The 20,258-nt window shown below is 33.9% G+C and overlaps 1 protein-coding gene and 1 long non-coding RNA gene across 2 annotated transcripts in view; one reads left to right on the top strand and one right to left on the bottom strand.

Annotated features, from left to right (window-relative positions):
• Positions 1 to 20,258, top strand: part of LOC117108920 (double-stranded RNA-specific adenosine deaminase-like) — a 45,789-nt gene that overhangs the window by 8,118 nt on the left and 17,413 nt on the right. Inside the window, exons 2-4 of the mRNA XM_033251103.1 lie at positions 6,357 to 7,606; positions 10,891 to 11,047; positions 15,466 to 15,637. Of these exons, the coding sequence (XP_033106994.1) occupies positions 6,357 to 7,606; positions 10,891 to 11,047; positions 15,466 to 15,637 (1,579 nt within the window). The remainder of the gene's footprint in view (positions 1 to 6,356; positions 7,607 to 10,890; positions 11,048 to 15,465; positions 15,638 to 20,258) is intronic.
• On the bottom strand, positions 4,963 to 19,323 carry LOC117108921. The gene is made up of 3 exons (XR_004445435.1): positions 19,147 to 19,323; positions 8,257 to 8,382; positions 4,963 to 5,630 (listed from the first exon to the last, which is right to left on the bottom strand). It is a non-coding gene; the product is annotated as an uncharacterized LOC117108921 (long non-coding RNA).

The following is a 20,258-nucleotide window of genomic DNA, read 5'->3' as shown; positions in this document are numbered from 1 at the left end:
AAATGAAAAAACAGATATCCCAGTATATCATCCAGCTAATAAAATACTTCAAATAATGACTATGCAGGATCATAAAATTATATCTGTATAATAACTATATATTATGTTATATATATAGTAACAGATATATGAGAAGGATTATATCCTATCATGGTCCTCGAGAAAATTATTGTTGAATCCTAGTTAAGATTGAATGGTATTGAGTGTCAGGTTGTGTAATATGTTACGTACTGGTTGACTAGTGCTCACCGGTAGGTCAATGCTTGCTGATGTTTACGTAAGAAAGCCTCTGGAATGCGACCTGCGCAAGTCCCAAAAGTCTCCAGCTAGAAGATGATTACACCAAACGTGTTTTGCCCTTCTACTGCCCTCAAGAAAAGTGTTCGGTGGTGATTGATCAAAAACAGTAATGATAGCTTTCTTGATATGATCAGGAATTGCAAATTTCTTGCTGTATTGATCTTGCAGTAAGTGCTGAGGGCTAACATCAAGCCAGCATCATCAGCATTTGCAATGACCTGGCATATCAGAGGCGGTCAATCTGATCAAACCAAACAGATTTAGCCAGTGTTCAATTTCGGTTATTGCTGTTCTAGTTTTTTGGTAATGTTTTTTTCCTTCCCGTCATTAACTGTACATGTGTATTTAGAAGGGTGCATGCATAGAGGAGAGCAAATAGACTATGATAGCCAATGTGCTGCAGGACAGTTTTCTTCCACTTAGTTATTGTAATTGGTTAGCTTAATAATTGGGAATTAGATAGTTCTGCAGAATTGGTTTTTCCCGACAATAGCGATGTGTGCGAGCCTGGGTACTTTCGGCAATATATTCACGTATGAAATTGTTTGCGCAATTCCATTCTTCAGAAGAAGATAATTCCCTACACTGATGTACATTTATGAGTTCGATTTAATTGTTTGATCGTTATTTCCATCGAGATATCTCCACGCTATTTCCTTCTTGTATTTTCTTCAATTTATATTAAACTTAATTTTGATGAAACAGAAGTACAGGATTGAAATAAGATACAAATTGAGCCAAGAGGATATGTATGTTTGCTGATTTATGGTCAGAGTTTTATTACTCGCTACAGTAGACCGAAAAATTCTAAGTTAAAGGGTTAACTATGATTATGTAGACTGTACATACAGTAGTAGAAAATACAGAAATAGTAGAAATAATTAATTAGATTGATTGATAGTTACTTCATACATAAATTCTACATTACTATTTCTCTATCAAAACAGTAATTAGGTAAAAAATAAGTTTTTTACCAATTTTCCCAATTTTTTTAAATTAAAATTACAGATATAGAAATTATCCATGATTTTCTAACTTGTTTGTAGTGCCCGTGATATATTTTCTTCAGTTGGACCTCTGTCATTTTATGGGTTGTTGAGTAAGCTGGTACTGGTACATTTGGAGTTACTCAACTCAGGCAATCAGCCTGTATGATTTATTATGAACAGTTTATTTTATATGCTCTTTTTTATTAAAGGATGCAGGGCAAAGGGAACAATTAGGCAAGAAATGTTAGAGGGATCTTGTTGATGAGATATGTAAAAGTCTTGTAGATTATAGGAGGAAGGGAAACAAGATGGGAGAGAATTCCAGAGATACAAGGCTTATGATAAAAGAGTGAAAGTGAGAGATCATTGGAACTGGGAGAGTACGAGTACAAACAGTATACGGATGGGTGGTGGAAGTCAACATGAGGAGGCCGCCTACTGAACGAGCTACTCTACTATATTAGATTTGTGTTGGAAAGTCTTGATAAGGTTTTTATCTATATTTCAGTTGTCTGAAATAAGGTGTTACAAAAAACAATCTCGACTTCTCCTTTAAGATTTGCAGAAAGTAATCTCTTGATGACAGCTCATCAGTTAAGCGTTAAGTCCACACAGACTGATAGGTTATAAAAGTGATCAGTGATCGACAGCGGATTGATGTGCCTCATGGTGGTGTTTGGAACGGAGAGCTGCAACATGCGGCCGAATTAATAAGTCCAAATTTGCAAAATATACTTTCAAGAAATCTTTGAAATGCACAGCGCTGAGGTCGCTACAGAAACTGATGTTCCAACCGGCCTACATTTTTTCAGATGTGCAAAAAAATGGACAAAATCGATTTGAAAAAAAAAAAACTTGATACCGGAGGCAAGATAAGATAGCATAATTGAAGTTATCTCTTTGAACTTGCAAATAGTATCTGAACGCTAAAGTGTATCTAATAATTTTTTTCTGGCATTGAAGAACGTTAGGTTTTCACCTAATCTAGTCAGTGTCGGCTTATATCTTAACATTTTTAGAAAGTTGTTGAATTGCTACTGCAACATTATTCTAATTTTATCATTGGTTTTATTTTATACAAATTCTTTGCATTGATAATATTTTTCTAAAATCCACTGCATTTCAAACATGTCTAGGTCTATATCCAGATTTAATTTGCATAGTTTTTGTAATTTATAAGCCACATACTGAATCTAAAACATTCTCTACAAAACTCTCACCCACTTTTGTCTAAAATAAAGTCAGTTCTGAACACTGCCCTCTATTGTCTGAGCCAAAACTCATCATGCCAAACATGTATCCCAGATGATAATAATTTATCTGTAAAAGGATAAAGGAGAAAGAAAGAATAAGAATACCAGATGTATCTTTAAAGTATGATGATGATGATGATAATGATAAATTTACTTTTAAAGGAATAAAATATCATGTTTCTACATATATATATATATTTCCTATGGCTGCAGTATAGACTTTTACTAATGGTGTCATAAATACCGTATTAATGGATTATCAATTAATTGATTATGAGAAATGTGTGACTAACTACCACCATGCTATTAGAAAATCTGTTTAAATGTATTTTTGATATTATAAAAACAACTTAATGCATATATTTCAGCACCTCTCAGTGAAAACTTTGGGAGTAGGTAATCATCAATGTGAAATTTTTAATTAAAATTTTATTTTAATCAGTTTGTTTTTTTAAAAAATTGGATAAAAGGTTGAAGCAATTATAAAACTTGCGGAGTAGAAAAGACCAAAATCTTCATGAATAAAAGAAATTTTTGTACATATCAAATAGAAAATGAATTGCAATGTTTCAATATTCTAGCTATTTCAATCCTGACACTACACAATTGAATACAAATATGAATTAAAATACCAAGGGAAATGCATTGTCGAAATATGAAAAATCTAATAGATTTTTTTTTTTGTAACCAATTAATTTATCTTATTATACCTGTAGGATTTGAAATTGTATTCTCTAGATCCAAATTAAATTTATTTGTCTCACTATGCATATCATTAAGTTTCAAGCAGATTTTGTGAATTTGATCAAAATTGCATGAGTAGACCGGAAGTTTTTTTGGATAACCACAGCACATCTCACAAGTACTAAATGCAGACTTGATGCAGACACGATTTAGGTTTTTGCAGATTGTGGCTTAATGAATAATGAAGCAGGGTTGATGTGATAAGAATACACATGTGCTAATGAGATGGTCCATTGAGGTTACATGCATACATGCTGAGACAGCAAGTTGAGGTTGAATTTTTTTTTTAATGAATAACTTTTTCTGATAGTCACTGCGTGGCCTCTCAGATTCAAATTTTTTATATCATGCCAACCTCAAATCAATTTTCAATTTCATGAGCAGGTATAGAATTATATTATATAGTAGCAATAATTTTGACATCACAAATCATACTTTCTGATATCCTGTTGCCATGACAAACTGATTTATTGAGATATAATTTCATCATTTATGGTCTATTCTCTTCCATGTGAATCCAAGCATATATACATATAAGACATATCTCTCATATCTATATTTACTATATTTTAATTTGCTTTTCTTCTTCCCAGTTTGTAATAAAAATAACTTTTAATAAGGAATATGACAATATTATGATTCTAAAATTCTATAAATGTATAATAACTGTTTTATTTTGTCAAACATTGATAATATAATATGATCAGTCAATGACAGCCTTGTACTCATGATGAAGGATGGCTAAAAATACATGTAATACATACTAACTTGATCATTAGAAAAAACAACTAGAAAACATGATAATATTGTAGCAGTAATTAGCACATCTTGTTCGAACCTGCCTAGTATTAGTACCCACTTATATTCCTGGGTGGAGAGGCAAACGTAAACAAATGTGTTTCCTAAGGTCACAAGCGAAATGCACAACGAAGGTTCAAACCTACAGAAGATGACTGATGCTTATGACTAACTAATTAATATAACCGTCTTCGTTAATGGAAGTAGTTAATGAATATTGCTGTCAATTGTTGTAAGTTGTTAAGTTTCTCAATTCAATCACAATTAGTTTTAGACTATACAAGCAACCTGTTAATGGGATATTTCAGTATCCATTAGTTTAGTAATTAAAAGCAAGCCCTTCACTGAAAAGCAATTTAAATTTATATAGTGGATAAAAAAAGGCCGGGTTATATATCCAAGATCAGCCAACCGCAAAGACTAGGAGCATATAATAAGCCTTGAAATCTGTAGCTCATGTCTATGATCTGAATTTTGAGAACATTTGTGTTTGAGCCCTATCAAGATTGTTATACATGTGACATGCCTAAATATGGTCATGATGACATCACATCATGACCATATATAGGTATATCATGACTATATATGGGCATACAACAGTTTTTTTCATCAAATAAAAGTTGATAGCTTGGATAGGGCTTTAGAAACAGCCATGAAACAGCCATCTTACAGAAAACCGATGCTAATGATGATCTAAGGATTAATCTGAATACATTTATTTAATAGGATTTAAGAACGTGTTAAATGAAATTTCCCAAGGGATCTGGCAACCATTTCACCATTCTGGCGCTTGGCTATGTTAGGCCTCAGTTTTGTAATGTAAACATACTGTAAGTACCGGTACTTGCATTACCTACCTACTGTATACTAAAATACTTTGAAAAAAGTAAATGCTTGAATGTTGTACTGTAAATGCCCCTGGTTAAAACTCTGCCATGATCAACCTACAGTAGGAGCATGAATAATCCTAGCGTTAGATAAGCCCATGCATGATGAATGCACCATCAACTCATTATGTATGTGAACCATTAACTTGAGTCCAGACATGCGGAGATGGATAAATTATTCAGCAAACTGACAGTTGTATTTTATCCTTTCACATAATGTTTGCTGCAATGGTGCATATCTGTGAAGTTTATTCCTTATTGATAATTGTAAATTTGTCAGTTCCCATCTTATTAGAAAGGTTATGAACCCATTACCTATGTTTCATTTTATTTTATTGAATGTGTGTATGACTTCAGCATTAATGTCTTTCTGTTGACAGTAAGTCGTGGTCTAATCTAAAGAATATATTAAACCATAGAATCTAGCAATAAGTTTGACAGTAAACAAGTATAAAAAAAAAAACTTCCATTGCTTTTTTTAATAGAGTTTGTTTCATTGTTGTCTAATGTTTTCTCTGCCACTGGAGGCATATGTAACATCATGACAAAATATTCTTTAAATTGTTTATCCTGGACCACTATTATTTATCAGTTTCCATTGTTCATTGTCCAATTCATAATGCCATCAGTCCAACATCACTTCAGTATCATCCTGGTTCCTGGTAGCATTAATTTAGAGAAACATTTAACATTATGACAGATAATTATTTTTTGTTTCATACTATTATATATTGAATATGCAATAGACCAAGTAAACTATATAATTCAATATTTAGTTATTTAAAAACGCTGTAGCACAGATCATTATTTTTTGTTTCATACTATTCTATATTGAATAAGCAATAGGCCAAGTAAATTATATAATTTAATATTTAATTATTTAAAAACAATTTAGCACAAAGAGAGCTGCAATTAAGTTGAACTACAGGATCTAAAAAGATCTCCATAGTTCAGTGCACACACAGTTATCTACCATCAGTGTTACTGACTGAGCTAACATACTGCTGCTTCTGTTGCTACTACTGCTGTTGCTGCTGCTTATGTTGTTACTGAACTGCATTGCTACTACTTCTGTTGCTACTACTGCTGTTGCTACTACTGCTATTGCTATTGCTGTTCTTGCTACTGGACTGCATTGCTACTACTTTTGTTGTTGCTACTACTGCTGTTGCTGCTGCTTATGTTGTTACGGGACTGCATTGCTACTACTGCTGTTACTACTACTGCTGCTCTTGCTACTGCTTCTGTTGTTACTACTGCTATTGCTACCTCTTCTATTGCTGCTGAGCTAGGCTACTGCTGCTAGACTGTTTAATATTTTAATACATACTGTACTTTTTCTATTGATATTGCTACAAATTTATTTTATTTTCTTTATGTTACAGGGTTCTTTGCTGATTCATGTACCAGCAATGAGTGGTCGTAGTATGGACCAAGTACTTGATGTCTTGCAGCAGAACAATGGGCCGATGGAGACACGAGAAATCATCAAAGTTCTTGGTTTTCAAACCAAGAAGGAAGCTAATCAAATGTTATACAAGATGCGTCAACGCGGACAAATTCAAAAAGTTTCAGAATCTCCTCCAAAATGGGATGTGAAACAAGATGGAGTTAAAGAAAACAGACCGGGTCAAAGTTCAGTTGGTTATGGTGCTACAACAAACACAACAGAAGATGTGCATGTTAGACGAAGTTCGTCCGGTTCTGACAGAGTGGATAGTGAGGTGTCCAGCCATGAAAATGAAGAGGAGAATTGTACTTCTCCAACTCCTGCAACGGTTACTATGCAAGTTAATGATCAACTGAGCTGGAGGCTCTTGCACTCGCTAGCAGCACAGACTGACGCTATACATGCCAACGAACTGGCCAAAGCTGTCGGACTGCAGAGAAAAAAGGAGATCAACCCGACTCTATTCAACATGCAACGGCATGGACTAGTTAAAAAGGTGAAGGATTCTCCGCCGTTGTGGGTAATCACACCCTCTGGACGGAAGCAGGTTACTGACGAGGGAAGTGTTCCCATTGGAGATCTACCGCCCACGTTACGGAACGGTCCGCTCAATTTTAATAATGGGTTCAGTCAAAGACCTGGTCCCATAACAGTATCAGTTGCTACTTCAAGTAGTGCGCTACACAGCCACAGTAACAATAATATAATTGCTAGAAGCAGTAACCAGTTGATCCAGGAGTCTATGGATTCTCAGGAAGAAAATATGGAACAAAAAATTTTGGAGACACTAAGCACAGTTGATACCATATCGACATCTGATTTGGTTCGAGCAGTTGGGTTGACAGTCTGTCGGGAAATCAACCCTACAGTGTACGGGTTACAGAAGAAAGGCCTGGCACGAAAAGTCAGCGAAAGTCCGCCAACGTGGCAGATCACACCGGAAGGAAAGGCTTCATCGGAGACCAAGAGTATTATGGGAGGACACCATATGAGCACTTCTGGTCTCCTAAGTGAGGATCTTTCAATGCCGATGGAGGTTGGTGAAATATCCATGGAGATTGACAAAGAACGTTTTGACTACACTCAAAAGAACCCAATCAGTGCTTTGACAGAGTATGCGCAATCTCGTCAGCTTCCCCATGAGATTGCGCTCGTCAAGGAATGCGGGCCATCACACAATCCTAGGTAAGGCTCCTCTGCATTCAATACAACCACGTTTTTAAATACATGATGAACTTGATGAAATATACCTTGCTGATATGCATCTCTTTATATGAGTAGTTATTGAAAAATGTTTCAAATTGAATTTGATGATAATGATAATGATAAAGATATGGATGTTGATGATATGATAAAGATGGTGATGAGAATAAGGGTATTGATGATGATGGTGATGATTAAATTAGAAAAATGTTACCTGTTGGAGTCAATGACTTTTCTCAGTAACTTTTGTCACTTTGGGGTAACATCAGCTGTCAATTGACGATGATGGTGGTGAGGGTGATGATGATAATGGTGGTAGGTTTGTGGATGATGATAATTATAATGGTGATAATGATAATTGTGATGATCAAAATGGTGTTGGTGATAATTAACATCATTGTTCATCTTACAAGTTTGGTAATGTTGAAGATCAAGATTGTAATGGTTATGATATTGACTTGCAAACTATATTTGAAAGATATAATGTTTCTCTACTGTCAATAAAATAAGATAATATTAATGATCCATGTTGATGAACTTATATTGAGCTGATATTACTCAATGTACGTCATATGTATCTCTACTCAGCAAGATAACATTGAAGATTGTAATACATGCAATACAGGACTTACCTCATTATCAAGTATTATTGCCTTTACCTGCCTCCAGCGCCTTCTTCATTATTCGTAATGTATCATGTTGAAGTGTAATGCTCCATTCCCTAAGCACAAAACCTCATTTGGTACAGGGGAAGTTATCTATTTATATACAGAATGAGCAGTTAATTCCAAGTAGTAGTAGTAGTTATTGTGCAACAGTTAATTAAGTTTAGTGTATTACCACTTGATTCAAATTTCTTCTGTAGCATCAATATTTTTGTTTTGGCACCAATAGCATTAGCTGCAATAGCATTAGCTGTAGCATACTGTAGCAATAGCTGTATTATGAATAGCATAAAAATCAAATGTAAAAGAGTGGCAAGTGAAACACTAGAAGCAAAGCTTGTTTAATAAATGTGGTTCTCCTGCAAAATTTCTTTACAATAGTGAACAAAAAAAACTTACTCAAAAAATATAGGCTCAGAGAGATAATTTGTTTAACGTTTTATTTATAAGCACTTAAAAATTTGATTTATGTTTTGATAGAGAGTTTGAGACTGTAGTCCATTTTGTCACAAAGTTGTGTTACAGAGAGCCACATGGAAGGAACATATAATGTCCAATACAGTACCACCAATGGTTGTGGCATAAGTATCATCGTCTGTATCATTTAATTTAGTACCACTTACGCCCGTATTCTTAAAACAAACTTTAGTCGAACTTCGAACTAGAACTTCATTTAGTGCTAGTTGTATCTTTAACTTCAATTTGTATTCACAAACAATGTAGTCGAAGTTTTAACTGCGACTAAATCAAGTCCTAGTTTTAGTTCAACTGAAGACGACTGGCAAGCCACGACTATCAAACTAACCAATGTCGAGGTTCACGTCATTTAGTCGTAGTGCTAGTCGAAGTTCGTTTTAAGAATACGAAATGACGTAATTTTAAAGTTTTAGCTCGAACTACGACTAAAGTTCGTTTTAAGAATACCGGGGTTAGTGGCATTAGCATTCGGCTTACTCATGAAGTACCTTAGCACCAATAAACTGTAACATCAGTAGCATTAACACTAGTAGTGTAGGACCCCAGTTGGCTAACCCTGGATCCCTATCAGGGAGGAAGCATATTTCAGGGAACAGTGCATTAAAAAAGCAATTTTACAATTTTAAGCTTGGTTTCCATAGAATCACTCACCCTATCGGCGACAGTCACCGACAGTCATCGGGAAGGTTGAACCTGGTTCAACTGTGCCGATTGCGTTGCAGATGAATCGGGGTGCCTTCTCGATTGCGTCGAGGCAGCTAGCAATGCACCCTTATTCATCTGCAACGCAATCGGCAAAGCTAAACCAGGTTCAACCTTCCCGCCGACTGTCGCCGATAGGGTGAGCGATTCTATGGAAACCGAGCTGAAGAGTGCCATTTTCAAGTATCTAGAGATGTCCCATTCTTTAACTTTACTGCAAAATGGTGGGAGGTGGGTGTCGCATCGGGATGTTGGTCCTCAATCTCTGGCACAACTACCGATTACCATCACAGTCATTGCAAGCTGTTGTAGCATCTAAGTAGCCCAGTACGGAATGATTTGATAACAGTAGCAGCATTTACAGTAGAAACTACCGGTAATTTCAATTTTTTGGGAATAATCTTCCATTTTCAAAATCCCTTGAATTATGAAAGGGTGATAAGCGATACACAGGAGATGAGGAGAGTGATGGTTGATGAGCCTCATGAATAAAAAAAAAACTTATAGAATTATTGATGGACGGGATGTAATTCTTTTGAATTTTTTATTCACAATTTCTACCTGAGTGATCAGAATTTTTTAAATAATTAATACTTAAAAATAAGATTCTCATAAATAGTCAATAACATATTGTGAAACTTAATTGAGAAATCGAAAGGCATAGAGAATTATGGCACTGATAGGGAACACATCTTCTACATGGGATGGATCATTCCATTATTTTAAGGGGATTTACAGTATTCTCAAATTATATTAATAGTTTTATCATGGTCAATATAATTTTCTACCATACAAAAGATTAAGCTTTGCAAAAAGAAAGTAACTCCTTTTTATTTTACATTTTTTTAGATAATTAAACAAATTAGGATGACACAACTCATGTTGTTCGAAAATTGGTCTCAGTTTTAGATAAATTTCACTAAAAACTATGCAAAATGTATTGCTACAAATCACCTGTTCCCATGTGGTTTGTCATTTTCAAGCAGAAATCGTAGCATTTACAAAATTCTCTCCGACTCTTTCAACTTTAGATTGAAAGATGGATAATTTTGTCTATCTCTAGAATTAAGCAAGAGTTAATAGCCAATATGATGGACTGTCAAAATGAGATAATTCTGCCTCAAAAATATTAACCAACTGAAGAAATGAATTGTAATAAGAAACTGGAAATGTCAGACTTAATTTGATAAATTCTCAAATAACTAATAGTTTATCATGATGGTCATTCACAATATCATTCAAGCAAAAATTGATTCTCATAGAACCTTGGATTGAACTCAGGATCTTGTAATTGGAAGGGAAGCATCTTAACCACTGTGCCTTAACTGCCTTGAAAAAAACTTTTTAATTAAAAACAGTTTTTTGCTTATGTTTGGACAAAAACAAATTGGAAACTAAATATATCCGTCTTCGCTTTTACAGATTCACGTATCGTGTTAAATTGGGAGGGCGTCTTTTTCCTCCCGCTGAACAAAAGAACAAGAAGGAGGCGCGACGTGAAGCGGCTGATTATGCATTACGTATTCTGATGAAAGAGGGCATGTATAAGCCAAAACGAAATGGACCCCCTGTTCTACAGGTAAGTAGGTTGCTGCAATTTATGGTAGAGGGGTGTGGGGTTTGGGGTTAAACTAAATGGAATATATTATTTTAGAAATCCCACTATTTTTTGTTTCATTTTATTTATTCAAAAAGTGCATGAAAAATATGATTGTATTACATCAATAAAATGTGCAATTATAAGAAAACATTCCTAAAAATTCAATGATTTAATTTTGGTATTTACACTAACTATGCTTTACCCTAGTAGTGTATTTCCAAACTGTATCCCTCTTTCCACTATTGTATGCATCTCATCACAATTGTATTCCTCAACCTTTGACCTAATCCCTACTCCTCACCTCTACTTGACTCCTCTGTTGAATATAATTTCAGATAAAAATTACACCTTTGAATGATCACATTTCTTTTTAAAATGGGAAAAAATGTTTTCACCTATTACCCTGCAGAAAGCCTACTGAAATTACTTTGCTTAGAAAAATTGAACACATCTGGGAAAAGATGAGTTTATAGTGAAGTTGTCGGACATTTACATTTTGTCACTCATTATGACTCGTACAAATTTGTAGGCCTATATTTCAGGAAGATCACAACGATTTGTCATTTATTGCTGTTCACGAGCATTAACAACGTTATTCATGAATCTTTAAATTTTTAAACATGTAATTTTCAAATCAAAGAAAATACTTAAAAATTCACACATTGTCAATCAAATTTTGCAAACAGCTGTCATTGTATTTGACACATCTATAGTTGGGACTTCATCTATTTTATGGAAGGTCCCGGACAAACACACACAGTCTATGGCATGGTTAGAAGGTTAATTGCCAACGCATGAATTTGCCATAATGTAGAATGATTTTTTTGTAAGATCATGAAATTGAGTTTATGAATATAAACAAATGTTAGTTAGACTCGAGGGACAATGACTCACTCGGCATCAAAGAAATACTTGTTTTTAAATTAAACAAACCAAGATTTCTCTGTGTAAAGTAAATGAATTTGGAAAATCCACATTATTAGCCGTGAGTTGGAAGGGCAAGTTTGAGTGTAATTAAACAAGGTTTGTTGCCAGACACAGTTTAATTTTATTATTTCAGCTTGATGGTTCTACTTGATATTACAGACAGTGAAATCAAAATTATTCCCTTGTTTCAAATTATGAATGGTATATTATTTTTTATATAGATTCTAAATTTGAAACCATAAAATACATTTTGGTTAAAATTAATAAAATGTTATAATTCACCAGTTAGTTCCCTAACTACTGATTAATAATATTAATATATACATTAATTGTCTGAGTATAGTAGCATGTTTTTAATTTGGCTGTAAAATATGACTCTGATAATTGTTTTATATTATATTAGTCTGTATTGTTGCTAAAGAATTTTCTAATTTTATTAGGCAATAAGATTTTTTAAATCTTACGTTTACCTAAAAATTTAAAATTTATGATTTTAACGCTATAAAAGTTATATTGTTCATTAGAACACATTAACAAAGGACTTGAATGGAGAAAAATTTTTTTCAAGTTTAAAACTGTAATAATACATCTGTCTGACAGTGATAATGCTTTAATGTTGTTGGCATCTCAATTCTACAAAACAAAAATTATAATAGAATTATCGTCAGTGAATATAAAATTTTGAAATATGCATGCCATAGACTTCTCATTAAAATTCCATTAATTCTCTACAATTAAAGTTATAATTTAAAAATTATGTTTTATGTTTAGCTGGTTTCATCTTATCAAAAGCCATTTTTCATTACTTCATCAAATTTTACCCGAGGGGCCTTTAATATCAGATAGGTCTCTCTGAAGAGGCCAACTGTCATTCGCCAAAACACTGATGCTGTGCAATATAACAAAATACATTCATAAAAACATAATTTTCATTTCGTAGGAGAAACGATCTCAGTTGAAATAGCAACAGCTATGTATAACCTTAGTCTTGGCTTCTAATAAATTTTATGATTCTCAAATTCATAAGAAGTTAATACAAATTTACCTTTCCTAGGAATTTTAGTGTTGGTTGAAAGTGTCAAGTTATATATGTAAAACTAACCTAGGCAGTTTTATCTAAAGAGTGTCACACCATGTGTGTGGTACGAAACTAAGTAGTAATAAAATGTCTAATCAAAGCTACTGTTGAACCTCGCTTTCTATTTATTTATATCCGCTCTGGTCTACCATTGAGGACTCTGCTTGTAATACTTGCGATAGCACAAAAATTGCCCCTTTTAAAGTATAAAAAATGTATCAATTCTTATTCAGACAAATTTATCACTAGCAAATTTAAAGGTTTTTGCAAGCAATAAAGGAGCAGTGTTAATGGTCTATACATTGAATACAGGAACAGAGTTATTATGTATTTGTTTATATATATTTGAAAAATATATTCTCGTTTTAAAGCTCTGTCTACACATCAAATTTTATGTGACAAATAAATGTGATATGCAGGCATTGCCCATATTTGGATGTAATATGACATTATCATGCACATCATATCAATTTGCCACACAATTTAATAGTGTACACAGAGCTTTTATTTTAATTGAAAGTATATAATTAACTATACAAAGTAAGATATTCAAGTACTTTATATTTCCAAGAAATTTAGCTCAACACCTGACAATTTGTCATTAAAGTGCAGTAGAACCCCTATTGAGGGACACCTTCGGGACCAAAAAAGTTGTCCCCTATTATAGGGGTGTACTGTCCATCGAATAGGGGTTGGCCGTAGTGTTGAAAAGATACATTTCCCTCACTTCCCAGCTAAAAAATGTGTCCCCTTAATAGGGGTGTCCCAAAGGAGGGGTTCTACTGTAATATGTTTTTATTATTACCCCCTACATATTAGTATTGTTTATGTACACATTACCAGATTAAAACATTCTCTGTTTTAAAAGTCATCATCATTTTTGAGTATACAGTATGTTAATCAATCTATCAATATTCATTTGCACAAAATACAGAGTAATAACATGAACTACAAAATATAATATACAATTAGCAAAACCTAAATAAAATGGTGATCTTGCAGAGTTGAGTCAGTCTTGCAATACAAAATATTTAATATGGGCCCTAAAAGCATGCTGTAGATGTAACATAAGTTATTCTAAAAGATTATAATATTGTATCTATAGTAATGTATTGTTGTGTGGTGAATGTAATTCTCTATATGAAAGCAATGAGCATAGACCTCAGACTTCACAATAAGTAATGTATTTCAATATTCTAGACTTTTTGTTGGAGAATTACACCACCTAATTGCATGTTTATTTGTCGATGACGAATGAACAATGCAATCCAATAATATCACTGTTGCTAGAATGCATTTGATTGAATGTTGCAGTATCGTGTCTTGTAATAACTTCCTTATCAAAGCATTCTGCTGATCGCTTTTAAAAAATAAAATTACATTTTACAATACACAATAATATATAATGTATGGTAGAATAACTGTATTTAAAATTTATTCATAGCACCTATATTTAGTGGTATGCCCACTGCCGTGTAGTAGAGGGTAAATCCTTGTCCACTCTACGTTCTTAACCTTTTAAAGGCATATTTTTGAGTTATTTTTACATGTTTGCACACTAAGGGACCTTATGAAGGCTTAGTTTCTGCCAAAAAATGCTGATTAATATTTCAAGGCCCCTAAAAATCTTGGACCCCAGTGGTTACACTACCAATCTATATAATCAAAAATCAAGAAACCTGAGCAATCACACAAGTGAACAATGAAATTTGTAACAATAAGTAGATGGTAAAGTAGGGAATGTTGAAATTCTGTCTGTTATCCTACCAAAGCAGATTTAGGGGGCCCGGCCCCTCCCCTCCCCGGGCCCCCGGGCCCCCGGGGGCCCCCGGCCTCCCCCTTTTTGGAAAGTCAAAAAAAGAAGAAAGAGGAAAAAGAAAAAAATAATTGCCTCAGAATTTATTTTCGAGCTTCTAGAAAACAAACATTTCGCAGGGGAATGCCCTCGTACCCCCTGGGGTTGTGTTATCTCGATCGGCTCACTTTTAGTCTCCCCCCCCCCTGTGTATAAGAGACAGTCTCTGGATCCGCCCCTATTCTATACCATGTAACTCATAGGATATTTTACACAAATTCTATGAAGGAATAATAAAAAAATTAATAAAACTAGTACACAATAAATCCTCAATATTAAATTGCAAACCCTGATTTACAGGGTTGTAGTATGGTACTGTATGTTCGTATTCCAGGAATCCAGGTCCTCTTGTCAATAGACTGGAGTATAATATTGTAATTAGCAAACTACTTTATAAGAATGAAATACAGTAAATTAGAAACATAAAGGTTATTGTTGACAATGTATTGCACTATCACTGCTAGATTGATTCTTCCAAACATCATTTTGCATTAAACAAATAATAATTAATATTTTTGTTACTTATGTCTCTTCTAGCCAGTTGGGCCAAACTCAACTTTCTTTGACAAGATAGCTGGATTGGCTCATCAAAAATATAGTGACCTAGCAGCAGACATCCGAGAAAGCATTGGAGGTCGATCTGTAATTGCATCCTTCATAATGCGTCGGGGCGACGATGATGACGGCGTGGTCGTTAGTTTAGGAACAGGTTAGTGTGTTGTAAAAATGCTTCAAATACATCATAATGTATTACTTTATGGCTATACATGCAGGGTCTGTCTTCTGTGTGTTCCGAAAGTGTAAATCTAAACCCCCTGCAGAGTCACCAAAACAGTTCTGGTCAAAAGGTGACAATAAGCCATTACGCAAATTCAACTGTGCATCTATGCCAAAGGTCAGGTCACTTTAAAAAAAAAACCATACTATTTTAGAGCCAGGCCTATGTTGATCTGATCTGAATTTCATAGTTTTATTTATTGAAAATTATTCAATAGTGGTTGCAGTATTTAGCTACTATTTACCATGAAGTAAAGATTAGCAGCTGTTGAGTAAAAACAATTTAGAAATATGCAAATATCGTGTAAGTTGTATCAAGGATACTTGACCTTTGACATAATCATGTGCAGTTGAGACTACCAGGGGGCTTAAAATGGATTTTTCTATGTTTAAACCTAAGTAAATGTTTTACTGAAGCAATGTCTTGGTGGTAAAGTTTGTTGCATTCCCATTTCAAGATTAGGATTTATCCCTACAAACGCAAACAATTTTTATCCTGTATACAGTTGCTCACCTTATTTTGCGAGCTACAAATAGCACCCCTTCACCTAACCATCGAGCCCTGCCTACTTACTTTGCGTCCCCCCCTCAACTCCATTTCAAGACACTTAGATACACCAACTGCATACAGTGCGATATATGATCATAGCAACTTTAAACATGTTTCCCAGTTTAAATAAGAAATGAATAACTTATGTGAAGCTCAAGGCCTGGTTTTCTGTTAAGTGTTAAACGACCTAATTACACTTTTTCTTTTTTATGTTTTCATTCCAGAATTTATACCATTTTGTGTGTATGTGTGAGAGGTGCTACTATATCATAAAAATGAAATTATAAGTGACACATGAAACCCCTATGAGTGAGATATGCACGTAATGCATAGCAGTTGCCTTGTGTTTGTGTCATGCACTGGGGGATTTTATTAATTTGTATACACTAATCAATCCAAACATGTGTTATGTTATATTTTAATTGCTTAGGCTTTTTTCCCTATATTATTTATCTGGTAGTGGTGGATGAGAGATTGATATTGAACTCTGTCGGATATTTTTAATGGTTTTCGATGAGATGTTAATACTCAAAGTGACATTGAGCCTGTGGGGAATCTAGTACATTTCGAGATTCTTTAAATTATTTATATTTGGCTTAGATTCTGTCTAAACTTGTTTTTCTCATGTATTTTATTTCTGCTCTAAGTTGTATGAAAGGTAAGGTCTTGGAGTGTTTGTAATGTAATGAAATTTCACACATACAAAATAGAGGCGTTAGTGAGATTAGCTTAATATTGGTTGTGATACTTCATGTTAAAATAAAACAGATAAACGTAAGGCAAATTTAAGGTTAAGTACATCAGTGTGGATAGATTTTATAATTAGAGAGTGTTAATTTGGTTAAAAATAATTCAAAAGTCGACATTTAAAGAAGTTAACATTTTTTTTAAACGCAATGAATATGTTGGTATTTTCAGTCTTCAATGAAGAAATAGTTTCTGTATATGTTCTTTAACGTAAGACTTGGCCCTTCAATTTTAATGGATTGTGGGTTAAATATGTGATATGAATATATTTATTACCATGTATTGAATTTAATATTGATAATTTTCAAAAACAACACAACAATTCGTATCTTCATCGTAGGCAAAGCCTATTATTACGTGTAGTGTTGGTCTTAATGGTCCCAACAAGACGTTATTTAAAAAAATGATACAGAAATAGCCTTGATCCTCTAATGCCTTGAATAATGTCACAAATCGAATTTAATAAACTTATAAATAATTAAGTTCATAACTCTTTTTGATTCTTTGAATTGAGCAATTCACTATCTTGATTGAATTTGTGAGTTTCCCCAAATTTTGCAATAGAAACTATAAAGCCAGCTTAGTGCAGCTGGAACAGTCAAGGTTTCAATTCCGTGCTGAGTCTTAATTTCACTTGTGTTTTGCATTGCTTCTCTCCACCTAGGAGTCTAAATGGGTACCTCGTGGGGTTACTTGCTCCTGCGCTGATTGCAGCAGCAACACTTAAAGCATGTGGACCAAATGACCAGGGAAGAAAGGCGCTACATAAACAAACAGTTACTGTATCTAAGGGAACGATTACAACTTTATATTTTATTTTTTAAACAATGATTATCAGTTATATGGAATAATTATTTAATAGGAATTATTATTATCGATACTAATTCAACTCCTACTGTACTTTACTTAGGTGAATATATATCCCGTCAGGTATTATTAACCTAGTACTGTACTTTGGACATGTTTGTTACCTAGAGACATACTGTATCCATGGCTGTAATAATTATTAATTATTAAAATAATACAACTTTAGATGATATATTTGCCCGTGTTCACCTCAGGGGTTGAAGAAGGGTTTTTCTCTTGTGGTTTATGGTCCTACATTCACCTAAGGGCTAGATTGCTGTAGTCAAAGTGCTTGGATTAATTAAGAATAGTTCACTCAGGTTTCTTAATGATTAGGTCAGTTGAATGGTTTGGTTAAACAAGAGAGCTACCAATCCAAGACCCATTTTCATTTCTGAAATTCAATTCAATTGACATTCTTTAATTCCTAATTCACACAACAGAAATGTACTAAATATTAACAAATTTTACCAAGGATGTTTTTTTCCTGCAAGAATATTTCAGTTTTGAGAATGCACATTCTTATTATAATACCAAAGATATCTCTCTACATCTCAGAAAGGAACAAGGCCGCAAGATACTCCAGATAGAGACATTTAACAAATCTGTGCACAAGATAATGGGGCACAGTTTATCTCCCACTTGGGCGTCAAGCGTATCTTCACTATCTGCATGTCAATTGCACATTAGAGAAAACTTTGTAATTAGTTGTGTGAAAGCAGTGAATCTAGGTTGAGAAATTTTAAAACACATATCCCTGTTAGTATTTAGTACATTTATTGTCGTTGGAATCCGGTACAAGTTTGAAATAAAACTGTACAGACCATACAAAAAAAATTACATTAAAGCTATAAAATAGATCCGAGAATTTGGTTTTATTCCAAAAGGTAGTAGGTTCAATGTAAGTAATGGTTTCCCAACATCATAAAACCCACTCATATACTTCCGTATGCCTCTAATATGTGATTTAGTTATCGGAACATGAATGCGCAAAAAGAATTGCCTTCGATGCATGCTTTGATGCAGTAATTGCGGAGTTAACTCGACATATTGAATGAGATGACAAACACAAAGAAGAACATACCTCGGGGCAAAATTTGAAAGATATTACGATACTTAAACTTGTCCTCGCGTTGAAGCGCATTTCGTTATGTCTGTTCACTGATTACTTTATCTAGATAAAGTGAATTACAGAGATATACTATTTCACCCTCCAATGCATTTACTTATATCATTTACGATATACATGCATGGTGAAGATATTTTTGGATATTCGACTAAAAACAAATGCTGCCTACCTGACGTTTTAAACGTCAATTGTTGATCGTTTTAAAGTTTCATGCAGTGTGTCACACGAAGCAGAATGTATTATTCCATGATGGGTTGTCTGTCCCGATGATCTTTAGACTGTCTATTGTACTTCGGTGGCCCTTTAGTCTTATCATTTCTTTGAAAGCTCTAGTACATCTGTTCCTGCATCTAAATTTTCACATAATGAAAAAAAAATGTAAGGAAATGTGTGTCTTGGAATGTCAGCATTTTTGGATCATTTTTTCTTCTCTTTAATGAAGAAATATTTTGATGCCTGCTGTTAAATATGCAGTAAAGTGTACACAATTGAGAATTCAATGCTAACTTGAGGTGTACAGACATTTCTTAGCAGAGAATTTAACTTTGAGTTGCATGAATGATTCTCAGTGTGAGAAAGTAGTTGCGAGTTACACAAAAGGTTTTCAATGTGACAATGTGCATTTGAATTGCACAAGAATATCCTGTGAGAATGTATCTGTGATTGGCATGCGAGATATTCTCACTGTGAGAATTTAGTTGTGAGTTTACATAAAAGGTTTTCAATGTGACAATGTGCATTTGAATTGGACAAGAAAATCCTGTGAGAATGTATCTCTGAATGGCAGAGATGGTTCTGAGTGTGGGAATGTTGTTGTGAGTAATACACAAAAGACTCTCAATGAGAGTATGTGCATTTGAGTTGCAAAAAACAAAAATCCTTAGTGAGAATGTAGTTGTGATTAGGAGAAATGGTTCTCATTGCGAGAATGTATTTGCGAGTTGCACAAAAGTTTCTCAATGCAAGAATGTGCATTTGAGTTGTACGTAAGTTTCTTGGCTAAGAAAAAAGATTTGAGTTGTGCAGGTGGTTCTTAGTAAAGAATGTAGTTGTGAGTTACAAACAAATATTTGAAATGGAAAATGTGCTGTTGAGTTGTACAAGAAAATCCTTATGGGAGAATTTAGTTCTGAGTTGCACAAAAGGTTCTCAATGAGAGGAGTTAAGTTGACTGTTAATGAATAACCTGCATTAGTAAGACAAAAAGTATGATATGAACATTCTAATAAGCAGATGGCCTAAATTCCTTGTGGATCATTAAAAATTAAAAGTATCACGGGC

This window comes from Anneissia japonica, unplaced genomic scaffold (genome assembly GCF_011630105.1).
Source record: "Anneissia japonica isolate Jap-2015-1 unplaced genomic scaffold, ASM1163010v1 scaffold987_len1640505_cov201, whole genome shotgun sequence".
Classification (NCBI taxonomy): domain Eukaryota; kingdom Metazoa; phylum Echinodermata; class Crinoidea; order Comatulida; family Comatulidae; genus Anneissia; species Anneissia japonica.
The sequence above is the reverse complement of the archived record's forward strand: the minus strand, read 5'-3'. Positions and strand labels throughout refer to the sequence as shown.